At 62.0% G+C, this 10358-nt stretch overlaps 1 protein-coding gene across 1 annotated transcript; it reads left to right on the top strand.

Moving 5' to 3' along the window:
- Positions 1 to 574: 574 nt before the first annotated feature.
- On the top strand, positions 575 to 10349 carry LOC131416853 (sodium/mannose cotransporter SLC5A10-like). Its single transcript, XM_058559570.1, has 7 exons — positions 575 to 661; positions 2488 to 2595; positions 5036 to 5186; positions 9053 to 9221; positions 9390 to 9605; positions 9837 to 9894; positions 10013 to 10349. The coding sequence occupies exons 2-7, from the start codon at positions 2577 to 2579 to the stop codon at positions 10117 to 10119; spliced, it is 720 nt and encodes a 239-aa protein (XP_058415553.1). The 5' UTR covers positions 575 to 661; positions 2488 to 2576; the 3' UTR covers positions 10120 to 10349.
- The last annotated feature ends 9 nt before the right edge of the window (positions 10350 to 10358 follow it).

Raw genomic sequence — 10358 nt, forward strand, 5'->3', positions numbered from 1 at the left:
TCTGAGCCATTATGTGGCTGTGACTCCTCTCCTGTCCCTCCCAGGAGGGTTGGGTCCTGCAAGTGCCAGAGCTGGCCTGTCAAGGCCCCGAACCTGTCAAGAGGGGCCCATCACCTACCCTCTGACTGCTGGACCCCAGTAGCCCCAGATTCCTGCTATGGGATCCCGGGCTCTGCCCTGGGTCTGACTGTGTGTCTCAGGCAAGTTACATCCTTTCTGGTCCTGAGTTCTTTCATCTGCACAACTGGTGGGGGTGGAGATGATAGGGCAGGGAGGCTAGATCAAACAGTGCCTGAACTCCTTCATGGCTCTTTCTGGGATCCTTTCTCCCTCTCCTCCTCTCCTCCTGTGCCTTTCTTCCTTCCTCTCAGCCATTCACTTGCTCACTCACTCATTCATTCACAACTGTTCACAGAACATCTCTGGGCCCAGCCCTGAACAGAGTGAGACCTGGGCCTGGGAGATGATTCAAGCCCAGTGTCTGCCCTTAGGGAGCTCCCAGTCTGGTGGGGGAGGTAAAGTATATGCAACAAACAATTGTGATTCAACCCGTGTGCATAGGAACCCTTGGGAAGAAGCTGCTCTGCCCTGGTTGGGGGGCGGGAGAGAGTCCAGGAAGGCCTCAGAGGACAAGCCCTTTGCAGTGGCCGTGAAGCAGGAGGTAAACAAAGGTAGGGATGCAGCGTCTGCAAAGGCCTGGAGGCGTGCAGGTGCTGGGCGTGTGAGAAAGTACAAGCGGGTCACGGTGGCCGGCGCACGGGTGCCAGGGGGGAGGACCTGGGACCGGTTGTCAAGGGCCCCTAATGCCGTGGAAAGGACTTTTTCCAGGAAGCCCTGGGCTCCAGGGCTGAGGGTAGGAGGGGTTCCTGAGACGTCAGTGGTGTGAGCACAGCTGTGATTTTGACCAGCTGGAGAGGATGGAGGAGCAGGGGAGCCAGCGCCCAGGCTGTGGAGAGGCGATGGAGGCTGGAGCTGAGTGAAGCCGCAGGCAATGGGAGGAGAAGCCGGGACTGGGGGGCTGGCGGCCGTGGGGGAGGGAAGAGGGAGGAGGGAGGAGGGGGGCATCACTGGGACAAGCGGGGGAGGGGATGAGTCTGGTTGGAGGTGCCTGGGGGGGTGACAGGGAGCAGGTGTTCTGGAAGCCTGGAGCTCAAGAGGGGCTGGACTCGAGAGGGGGATAGGGTCGTGTGGGGGTATGCTGCTCCAGCCCCGCTGGCCTAGAGGAAGGGATCTGAGACCCCCGGGGGGGTCGGGCATCTAACGAGGGACCTTTCAGAAGGAGCATTTGGAGGGGACAGTGCGTCACGCAGGAGTGCCTGGTCTGCACAGGGAGGACCGAGTCACAGAAACGTTGATGCCCATGTGGAAACTTTACCGCCCAAACAGGCCCCTGGGAGCTGGTGGGGGCTTCTGTTTCTGAACTTTCCCCGTAATCGCCATCATGCTCCGCTCTGCAGGCCCCTGCTGAAAATCCAGGGGTCTGGGGCAAAGGTGTTTAGGAAGTATCTGGTGGAGGAACAAGCGAACACGGGGCTGACTCTGTCCGCTGTCTATACTGTGCTGGAGAGCCAGGCAGGGACGCACCCCCGACCGCCTGCGTGGGTGGGTGGGTGAGGCAGTCTAGGCAGCACCCCCGGAACCCCATCAGAGCCCGGGCCCATCAGAGCCCGGGCCAAGGCACCAAGGGGGGCTTCCCGTGGTCCAAGGGAGGAAAGTGATGTGGGCGAGGGGGGCGGGGGGAGTGGGGCGGGTTTATTTCAGGTGGAGGAGGGGACTTCTGAGCCAGTCCTACTGGGAGAGCAAAGGCCTCACAGGGAGGGAGGCTGCTGTGGAGAATGGGCAGGAAGGCCCAGCGGCTGGCGGTGGTGAGAGGGAGCAGGGAAGGAGACAGGCGCCGAGGAGCCAGGAGTGCGGATGGTGGAGAATCCTGTGGACTGCTGAGCGGGGGAGGACTAGAGAGTCCTGGGCAGGGGCTGGTCTGGCTCCCCTTGTGTTTTGAGCCCTAGGAAGCTGTTGGAGACAGCTGGGCTGGGGCGGCAGGGGAAATGCCCTTGGCCTAAAGCTCTGGACCCAGGGGTGAGAGAAGTCTCCCCTCTCTAGCCTCCACCTCCCCCTGTGGGGCTGGGGGCAGGAGGCGGGGAGGGAGACTAGTGCCCCAGAGGGGCTGAACGGTGGACTGCTCACACAGGCCTGGCTGGAAGGCATGGGGACAGGGAGAAGGCATTTTGGTGGAGGACAGCAGGCAAGAAAAGAGTCAGACTGAGTTAACTATTCTGGTTAGAGGCCAGAATAGTTCTCAGAGGCCAGCCCCTTCCTTGTGACCCAGACTGGGAAACTGAGGACCAGCAGCAGCTGGTCAGAGATGGTGACAGAGCAGGTACAGGCCAGGCTCCCCCCTCAGCCAGGTCCTGCCCACTGGAGGTGCTCACATCTCCAGGAGGGGCGCTGTGTGGCCGGTGTGGGACTCTGGGCATCCCTCTCACGCAGATGACGTGGGCTGTGTGGTGCCGTCTGAGTGCCTGCGGGCCTGCGGGGCCGAGATTGGCTGCTCCAACATTGCCTACCCCAAGCTGGTCATGGAACTGATGCCCGTAGGTGAGCTGCCTGGGTGGGTCCGGGTGGGTGTGGGGTGGAACCTCGGGTGGGCCCAAGGAGGGCGAGGGCCCTGGGGCCTGGGAGGCCACTCTGGATCCAGACTCTGTGACCTCCAGGTAGGATGTTCTGCTCACGGGGAAGAGAGGAAGGTGAAGATAATGGAAACACTCCCCTAGCACCCACCGTGGGCCCGCCACTGTTCCAAAGGCTGCACACGTGGTTAACTTGCATCCGCTTTTCAAAAAGCTGAAGTGCTGTTATCATCACCCCCATTTTACAGACGGGGAAACTGAGACCCAGAGAGGTTAAACTGACCTGGCCAAGGTCACGTGGCAAGTGAGCTGCAAAGGTGGGGTCTGAACCCGGATAATCTGCCTCCGGAGCTTGTCCTCTTAGCCTGTGCTGGGCCATCTCTCGAGGAAGGTCAACAGTTTCTCTTCTCTCAGGCCTGCTGGGTGCCAGACCCTTTTACAAACTGCTTCTCATTTAAGGCTATGTGGTAGAGTCATTAGCTCCATTTTACAGAGGGGGAAACTGAGGCACAGGGAGGGGAAAGTGACTTGGACTACAGAGTGGCTGAGACACAAACCCCAGTCTGTCTGGCCCGAGCCCACTGCTTACTCTGCAGGACCAGGAGCTCAAGCCCCCATGGGGTCTGCACCCTCTGCCTCCCCGGAGAGACGGCAGGCCGACGAGTAGAACTAAGGGGCAGGTTCTGTCCTTTTCCACATTTCTTGTGGCAGCAGCAGCCCCGCCAGTCTGATATGGGGTGGTGAGTTCCCAGTCAAGCCAGGCGACATGACGAGGGGTGTGGGAGGTCCCACCTAAGCAAGAAGGGGAGACAGCTTTCTGAGGCCCTTTGCAGCTCAAGAGTTTCAGCTCTGATTCTCAGACCCTTGAGTGTCTGCCTTCCTCCCTCTGGCTGCTCCTCCTTTCCACCCCTTAGTGCACAGACCTGGGATCATATCTCAGCCCTGGCATTCTCTGGTGGAGATTTGGGGCATGTCACTTCCCTGCCCAGAGCTTCCGTGTCCTCATTTGTAAATTGGGGATAATGATGCCTACCCGCCCGTCGGCGTGGTTGCTGGGATTAAACATAATAAGACAGGGAATGGCCTGGCGCAAGGCTCGGCTACCTTGTGGGTCCCACCTTTGGGCCTCACCCTCCCCTTCTGTTCTAGGGGGCTCACTAAGCCCCCCAGGGCTGGCACCCAGCCGTTGTTGGGCCACAGCCCCTTTCTAGGCCTTGAGCTCCCTGTCTGAGAAGTGGGTGGAGAGTAAGCCCCAAGTTAATCCACCTCCCTGGGCAAGAAGAAGGGTGGAGAACTGTTTTGGAGAAAGCCACGATTGGACTCACTTTCCTTTGGGCCCCATCCCAGTTAGCCTGATGAGTGAACAGAGAGGGCATGGCATGCCCGGAGGTCACACAGCAGGTCTGATGCAGGACCAGGGCCAGGCAACCAGGCCAGGCAATAATCAGCACCTGTAAGGCTGAGCCCTCAGGGCAGGCGGGCCTGGGTCAGGCTTGTTCTAGGGCAGGGGGTGGAGGACAGACAGGCAGGGAATCTGCAGAGGTGAAGGAGGTGCTTAGATTCTTGAAGAAAAAGCGCAAGAGGCCTCGGAGACAGACTCAGACCAAGGTCCAGAGAGGGGAGGTGACCAGCCTGAAGCCACACAGCCCTGGGTCCTCCCCACCCTCAGTGCCTCTCGAGCCCACGACTCCTGGGAGGTGTTAGACAGCAGTGCCTCGCCCACCTCTATGGGGACCCCTCACTCGTCTTCAGCTAGTCACGGGGCAGCTTTTTCTCTCCCTGCTGGGAAGCCGCATCTTGTCTTCCACAGAACTAAAGAGGAAGGGGATCCCCTGTGCCTGTTGAGGCCTGCCATGCACAGAAGTGAGGGGAAACCACAGACCCTGGGCCACTGCCCTGTCCAAGGTGTGACCTCCATGCCGAGGGCCCTCCAGGGCTTCCGCACTCCCCCCGACACCTCAGAGTCCTGCCTCTGGCCTGCTGTGGGCCCCTCTGCCACTGGCCTCCTCTCTCTGAGCTTCCACTCCCTCACCTGTCGACCGGGTTAATAATCCCTCCCTCAGTTGGGGTCATGGCTGTGAAAGCGCTGTGTCAACTCGGGGCTCTGCAGAAGCGAGGTCTGATAATAGCCCGACAGTAGGAGCAGCCACAGCTGTGATCGTTGTGGCAGCAAGCCGCGGGCTCAAGCAGCACATTGAGAAGTCTCCTGGTGTGTCCTCAGCCTCTCCTCCAGGGTCGGGGTCTTTCTCCACCACCTCCAACACCCCTCGGCCCTCCCTGCTGGCCCTCAGGGACTTGTGAATGGCTGATGCTGGGGGTGGGGCCTCAGACAGAGCCGCGGGCAGGAGGGGCTCACGGGGCCTGGGCAGGGCCCAGGCAGGGTCTCAGTGGCCCCTCCCTGACCCCAGGTCTGCGGGGGCTGATGGTCGCTGTGATGATGGCCGCGCTCATGTCGTCGCTGACCTCCATCTTCAACAGCAGCAGCACCCTCTTCACCATGGACATCTGGAGGCGGCTGCGGCCCCGGGCCAGCGAGCGGGAGCTGCTGCTGGTGGGACGGTACGGGGGGGCGGGGGGGGGTGGGGGGTGCGGGGCCCTGGGGAGGGCTGGGAGGTAGGCTTCCCCAGGCACATGGACAGCCGTGAGGCCCCACCGGAGGTGGGCTTTGAGGAAGGAGGAGGAGTTTGCCAGTTGGAGAAAGGAGGATGCTGGGAAGGAGAGGAGAGAAGAGGCCAGAGCATCCTGTCCATCCCACCTCCCCCATCGCTCTCCTGGCCACCCCTTCACCGTCACACCCTCACCTTGGATGCTTCTCTCACTCTGAGCTGCATCTCTGCCGGGGAGAACCCCCTCCCCCAACCATCCCAGAGATCTGTGCTGCCCCAGATCTGAGCTCCTAGCCCTCCTGATGGTTCCCAGCTGCCCCAGACAGGGCCTGGAGCCTGTCCTCAGGAGTGGCCACACTCAGGCCACAGCTGTCCCTCCAGCCCCCGTGCCCCTAGCCTCACTGAGCTTCATGTCCATTTCCTCCTAGCCCTGCTTGTCCCCTCCTTGTGACCTCAAGGGCTCACCTTGATCTTTCTAGACTCTGCCCATGTCCCTTCCTCCATGCAGCCCTCCCCAATAGCCCCAACCAAGGAATGAGCCCCTCTCCCCTCTAAGCCGCCCACAGGGGAGACTATTGCCAATTCCTCCCACAGCTCATGTGGCCCATAGGTCCAGCTTGTCTCCCTGATGCTCCTCCCCATGGCCCTGCCCTCGGTCCCTGCGCTCTGCCGCGTACCCGGGAGTCCTTCAGGGATGGACCCAGCAGTGGATGATGAGGGGTTGGTGTCTCCGAGTGTGCGCATGGGCCCTCTCCCGGTCCCACCCCTCCTGTCTCCCTCCTGTCTCCCTCCGAACCACGCGGCCCCCACTCTGCTGGTCCAGGGGCCCAGCCCTCTGGTGCACAGCTTGGCCACCAGTGCGCCACCACGGGACCCGTGGTGCCCGTCCTCAGGGTGTGGTCTCCCCCAGAGCTCCAGGCGGTTGTCCCAGCGATGCAAAACAGCCGGGCTTCTGTCAGAAAGGCCCTGTTGGGACACGCCGGACGGCAGGCGAGCATGAGCTCATCGGCAGGCTCACAGCCTCCAAAACAGGGAGCCTCTCCCTCGCCTCGCGGGACGCTTCCGCGTCAACACATCCCCAGCGGGCGGTTCCCCCGCCCTCCTCAGGGGCTGTGTGGCCTAGGGAGCCTGCCCCTGCCGGACAGACTCCTTCCTCAGGCCCTCCATGCTCCAGCGTCCCCGGAGCTGCTCAGTGTGCGCCTTGGCCCTCTGGCCTGGGACACTGGTCGCCTCAGCCTGCCTGGTAGCTCCCATGTCCCCTGCCTGCTACTTCCCGGCCTCCCCAGAAGCAGGCTTCTCCCCTGCTCCGCCCGAAACCAAAGTCCACAATTGGCCTCCCCTCTATGCCAGCTCCTTCCCACCTCTTCCACCCAGTCAAGCCCCCTCCCCACCCCCCCCACCCTGCCAGCCTCCCTGTGGGCAGAGGCTGTGTGATGCAGGGCAGGTGGCTTGCCCTTTCTGGGTCCCTGTTCTCTCAGCTGCCAGTTCAGTGGAGTGGAAAGGGCCCAATGCTGGGCGTCAGGCCAGGGTTCAGCCTTACCATCCCTCCCTCTTGAAGTACCAGGACGACCCCCAATGCCTCCAGCCTCCTCCTGCCTAAAACAACACCGTTCAAGCTGTTTCTTAGGGTGTGTGGGGTCTTGGGTCTCTGGAGCCTTGATCCAAGGAGGTACAGGACCTTCAGAGAGAGGGGCAGCGGTGCGCGCCCAGAAGCCTGGGGAGGAGACCGTCATGGCACAGAGGCAGGCAGGGGCTTGCCAGTGACCCCAACAATCTCATCAGTTTGGGGGGTGCCAGAGTAGCCATCACAGGCCTGGGGACAGTGATGACCTCGTGTCTGGGGCGCTGATCTTTGCCGGCCCCAGGCCCCACTCCTCAGTCCTTCTGCTCCTTCATTTCCGTCCCCTGCTAGCCCCTCCTTCTGTCTACCTTTTCTATTATTCAATCCACGAATAGTGCCAGAGGCCTCCCTGGTGACCTGTGTCAAGCTGGGCAATATAGGGGATCCAGAGAGATCTCAGAGCCTGGCCCTTGAGGGGCTCCCCTGCACCACGGCTGCAGCTCAGGAGCGATGGAGGGTCATCCTGACAGCAGTGTGTCTGTGTTTGTGTGTGTGTGTGCGTGCGTGCATGCAGGGAGGTCAGGAAGGCTACCTGGAGGAGGAGGGCCTTGAGCTGGGCCTTGAAAGATGAGGGAGGTTTGCTGGGGGAGGAGTTAGAGAAAGGCATTCCAAGCAGAAGGAACAGCCTCTAGGTTTGGGGGCCCCTGGAGCCTGGTGGTGGCTGAGTCAGGAGAGGAAGCCATAGAGGGCGGTCAGAAGGCCAGGGCCCCCCGCCAGGCCGGGCTGGAGAGGCCCAGCTCCTGAGCAGAGATGCCGAGTCTGGTCTTGGGCAGTGGGAGCCTGTGTGGGGAGGGTGGGGTAGGACGAGTGTTAATGGAGCCCGGCTGTGCCTTTGAAGAGGGCAGCGCCTGCCTGCCTGCGAGGCTAAGGGTTAATTAGCCTTAATCAAGGTGGCACCTCCTTCCTCCACCCTCTCCCTCAGGCCTGGAAGGGAAGAATGGGAGGCAGGAGGGTGGGCGACCAGGAAGGAGGACCCACCCCAGCTGTACACACGGCCTCTGTCGCCCCTGCAGTCCTGTCCGGGGTTCCAGGAGGTCTCACCCACTGCCCACCTCGGGGGTGAGGGGCGCCCAACTGACCCAGGACACAGGGGTGAGGGGCACTCAGCCAGGAAGGAGCAGATGGGACACTTCACCCCAGCTCTGTCCCCTTAGCTGGATCCTACACATGTTCAAGGCTCCAGGGACCCCACCTCCTGGAAGACCGCCTGCATTGATGCTTCCTCTGGGCCCCCTTAGCCCAGCCCTGAGTGCTGGGTGACAGGCTCATCTGTTTTCTTTGCTTGACTCTGGGTGCTGGGCAGGGACTAGGACCCGCGTGTCACCACATCTGCTCAGGAGCGCAGAGCCCTACTCTCAGGTGGGCTCCTCATGAGCGGTTTGTCCAATGAAGGAGGGAAGCGTGTCCCTGCCGTGGAGGGGCCCGCGCCTAGTGGCGGGCAGACAGGAGCTGAGAGGAGAAGTCCACGCAGAGGGGGAGGGGAAGGCTGGTCAGAGGTCTCAGCTTCACAGCTGAGTCCGGTCCTAACCCAAACCCAGACTGCCTGGCTCCCAACCTTGACTGAGGATGGAGGTCGCGCTGTGATGGATGCGCGTCAACAGCCAAGGGCTGTAGGGGGTACAGATGTGCAGTTAGAGGTCACAGCCCCTGCGGAGGCCACCAGTGTTAGAAGAACCGCCAGGAGGCCAGTCTGGCCCGAGTGTGAGGGCAGCGGGTCATTCATGCAGCCACCAAGCGTTTATTGAGCACCTGCTGTGTGCAGGGGATGAGCAGGGAACTCAGAGACGAGGCTCCTCCCTCCTGATGCCTCCGGCTGGGCGGGGAGACAGACAGTAAGCAAGGAAACACCCAAATAGAAGTAAATGCCCAAATGCATGTAGAGGCTGGGTTCCTTGAAGACAAGCGGAGACCCTGGGGGGGCTATTGGGGGCCTCTCTGAGGGCTGACTCAACAGAGACCCCAGGGGCGAGGAGGAGCAGACAGGCCGAGTGGGCTCCTGTAGGCGCAGGGAGCCAGGGAAGGGTTTGGAGTGGGGCAGGACTGGCCATGTCCCCCGAGGAGTGGACCAGGGGCCAGGGAGGAGGCTGGAGCTGGGGCAGCAGGGGACAGAGGGAGAGCAAGTCTTAGTGATCGGGGGGAGGTGGGGGAGGGTTGAGGCAGGGTCTCGGGGGACAAGTGTGCCTGCTGCCCGCCCGCAGGCTGGTCATCGTGGTGCTCATAGGCGTGAGCGTGGCCTGGATCCCCGTCCTGCAGGGCTCCAACAGTGGGCAGCTCTTCATCTACATGCAGTCGGTGACCAGCTCCCTGGCCCCGCCGGTGACCGCAGTGTTTGTTCTGGGCATCTTCTGGCGGCGTGCCAACGAGCAGGTGGGTGGGTGGTGAGGTGAGCTGGGGCGGGACGGGACGTGGGGTGGGCTCTGTCCTCTCCCGTGGATGAGCTGCAGCTCGGTTGCATCTTCCCTGCACCCGTGTGTGCGCTGGGGGAACCTGGGCCTTCCTCCCACGGCCCCAGCTGCCCTGCCTCCTCCTCCCCAGGGGGCCTTCTGGGGCCTGATGGCCGGGCTGGCGGTGGGCGCCACGAGGTTGGTCCTGGAATTCCTGCACCCAGCCCCGCCCTGCGGCGACCCGGACACGCGGCCCGCCGTCCTGGGCAGCATCCACTACCTGCACTTTGCCGTCGCCCTCTTTGTGCTCAGCGGCGCTGTGGTGGTGGCCGGGAGCCTGCTGACGCCACCCCCCGCAGGTGTTCGGGTGAGCTTGCCCTGGCCCCTGACCCCTGACCCTTAACAACTTCTGACTCTGGTCTCATTCTGACCCCGACCCTCTCTGACTCAAGAATTTTCTAGCTCTTGACCCCTAACTGGCTCTGGCCCTGGCCTCTGTCCCTTTTTGAGCTCAGCTGCTTTCTTTCCATCACGGACCCCTGGCCCCGTCTGGTCCACCCCTGTCCTGCCACACCCCCATCCCTCATGTTCCCTGCAGATTGAGAACCTTACCTGGTGGACTCTGGCTCGGGCCCTGCCTCCAGGAGCCAAAACAGGTACATGTGTGACCCCAGGCACTCCCTCTCACCCCACTCTGAGGGGGGCTGGAGGGACGGGTGCCCGGTATGGCCCTGTGGCCCTCATCTGTCCCTCTCCTTCTCCCACCCGCTCCAGGTGACAGCCAAACATCCCAGAAATATGCTTTCTGGGCCCGTGTCTGTGGCTTCAACGCCATCCTCCTCATGTGCGTCAACATCTTCTTCTATGCCTACTTCGCCTGATGCTGCCCCCCTGGGCAGGAAGGCGGGACCCCCTCAGAGCCCTGAGGTCCGCCCCCGTTTCCCTAACCAGGACACCGAGGCCCAGGGAAGGGCGGACTCCCCTCACGGCTACATGGCGGGTCAGTGCCCAGGGACTGGCTGAGCCCGCAAAGCAGGAGCCCTGAAAAATTAGGGAGGAAATGGGAAAAAAAGAGTGTGATACTTCAAAAACAGTTGTCATAATTGGAAAGATTAGATTT

Source organism: Diceros bicornis, chromosome 18, assembly GCF_020826845.1.
Source record: "Diceros bicornis minor isolate mBicDic1 chromosome 18, mDicBic1.mat.cur, whole genome shotgun sequence".
Lineage (NCBI taxonomy): Eukaryota > Metazoa > Chordata > Mammalia > Perissodactyla > Rhinocerotidae > Diceros > Diceros bicornis.

Bases quoted from the DNA above. Each gene is read 5' to 3' on its own strand.
- LOC131416853 (XM_058559570.1), top strand. The intron at 5,187-9,052 runs GTACGGGGGGGC...GCCCGCCCGCAG, and splicing joins GAGCTGCTGCTGGTGGGACG to GCTGGTCATCGTGGTGCTCA. The intron at 9,222-9,389 runs GTGGGTGGGTGG...CCTCCTCCCCAG, and splicing joins GGCGGCGTGCCAACGAGCAG to GGGGCCTTCTGGGGCCTGAT.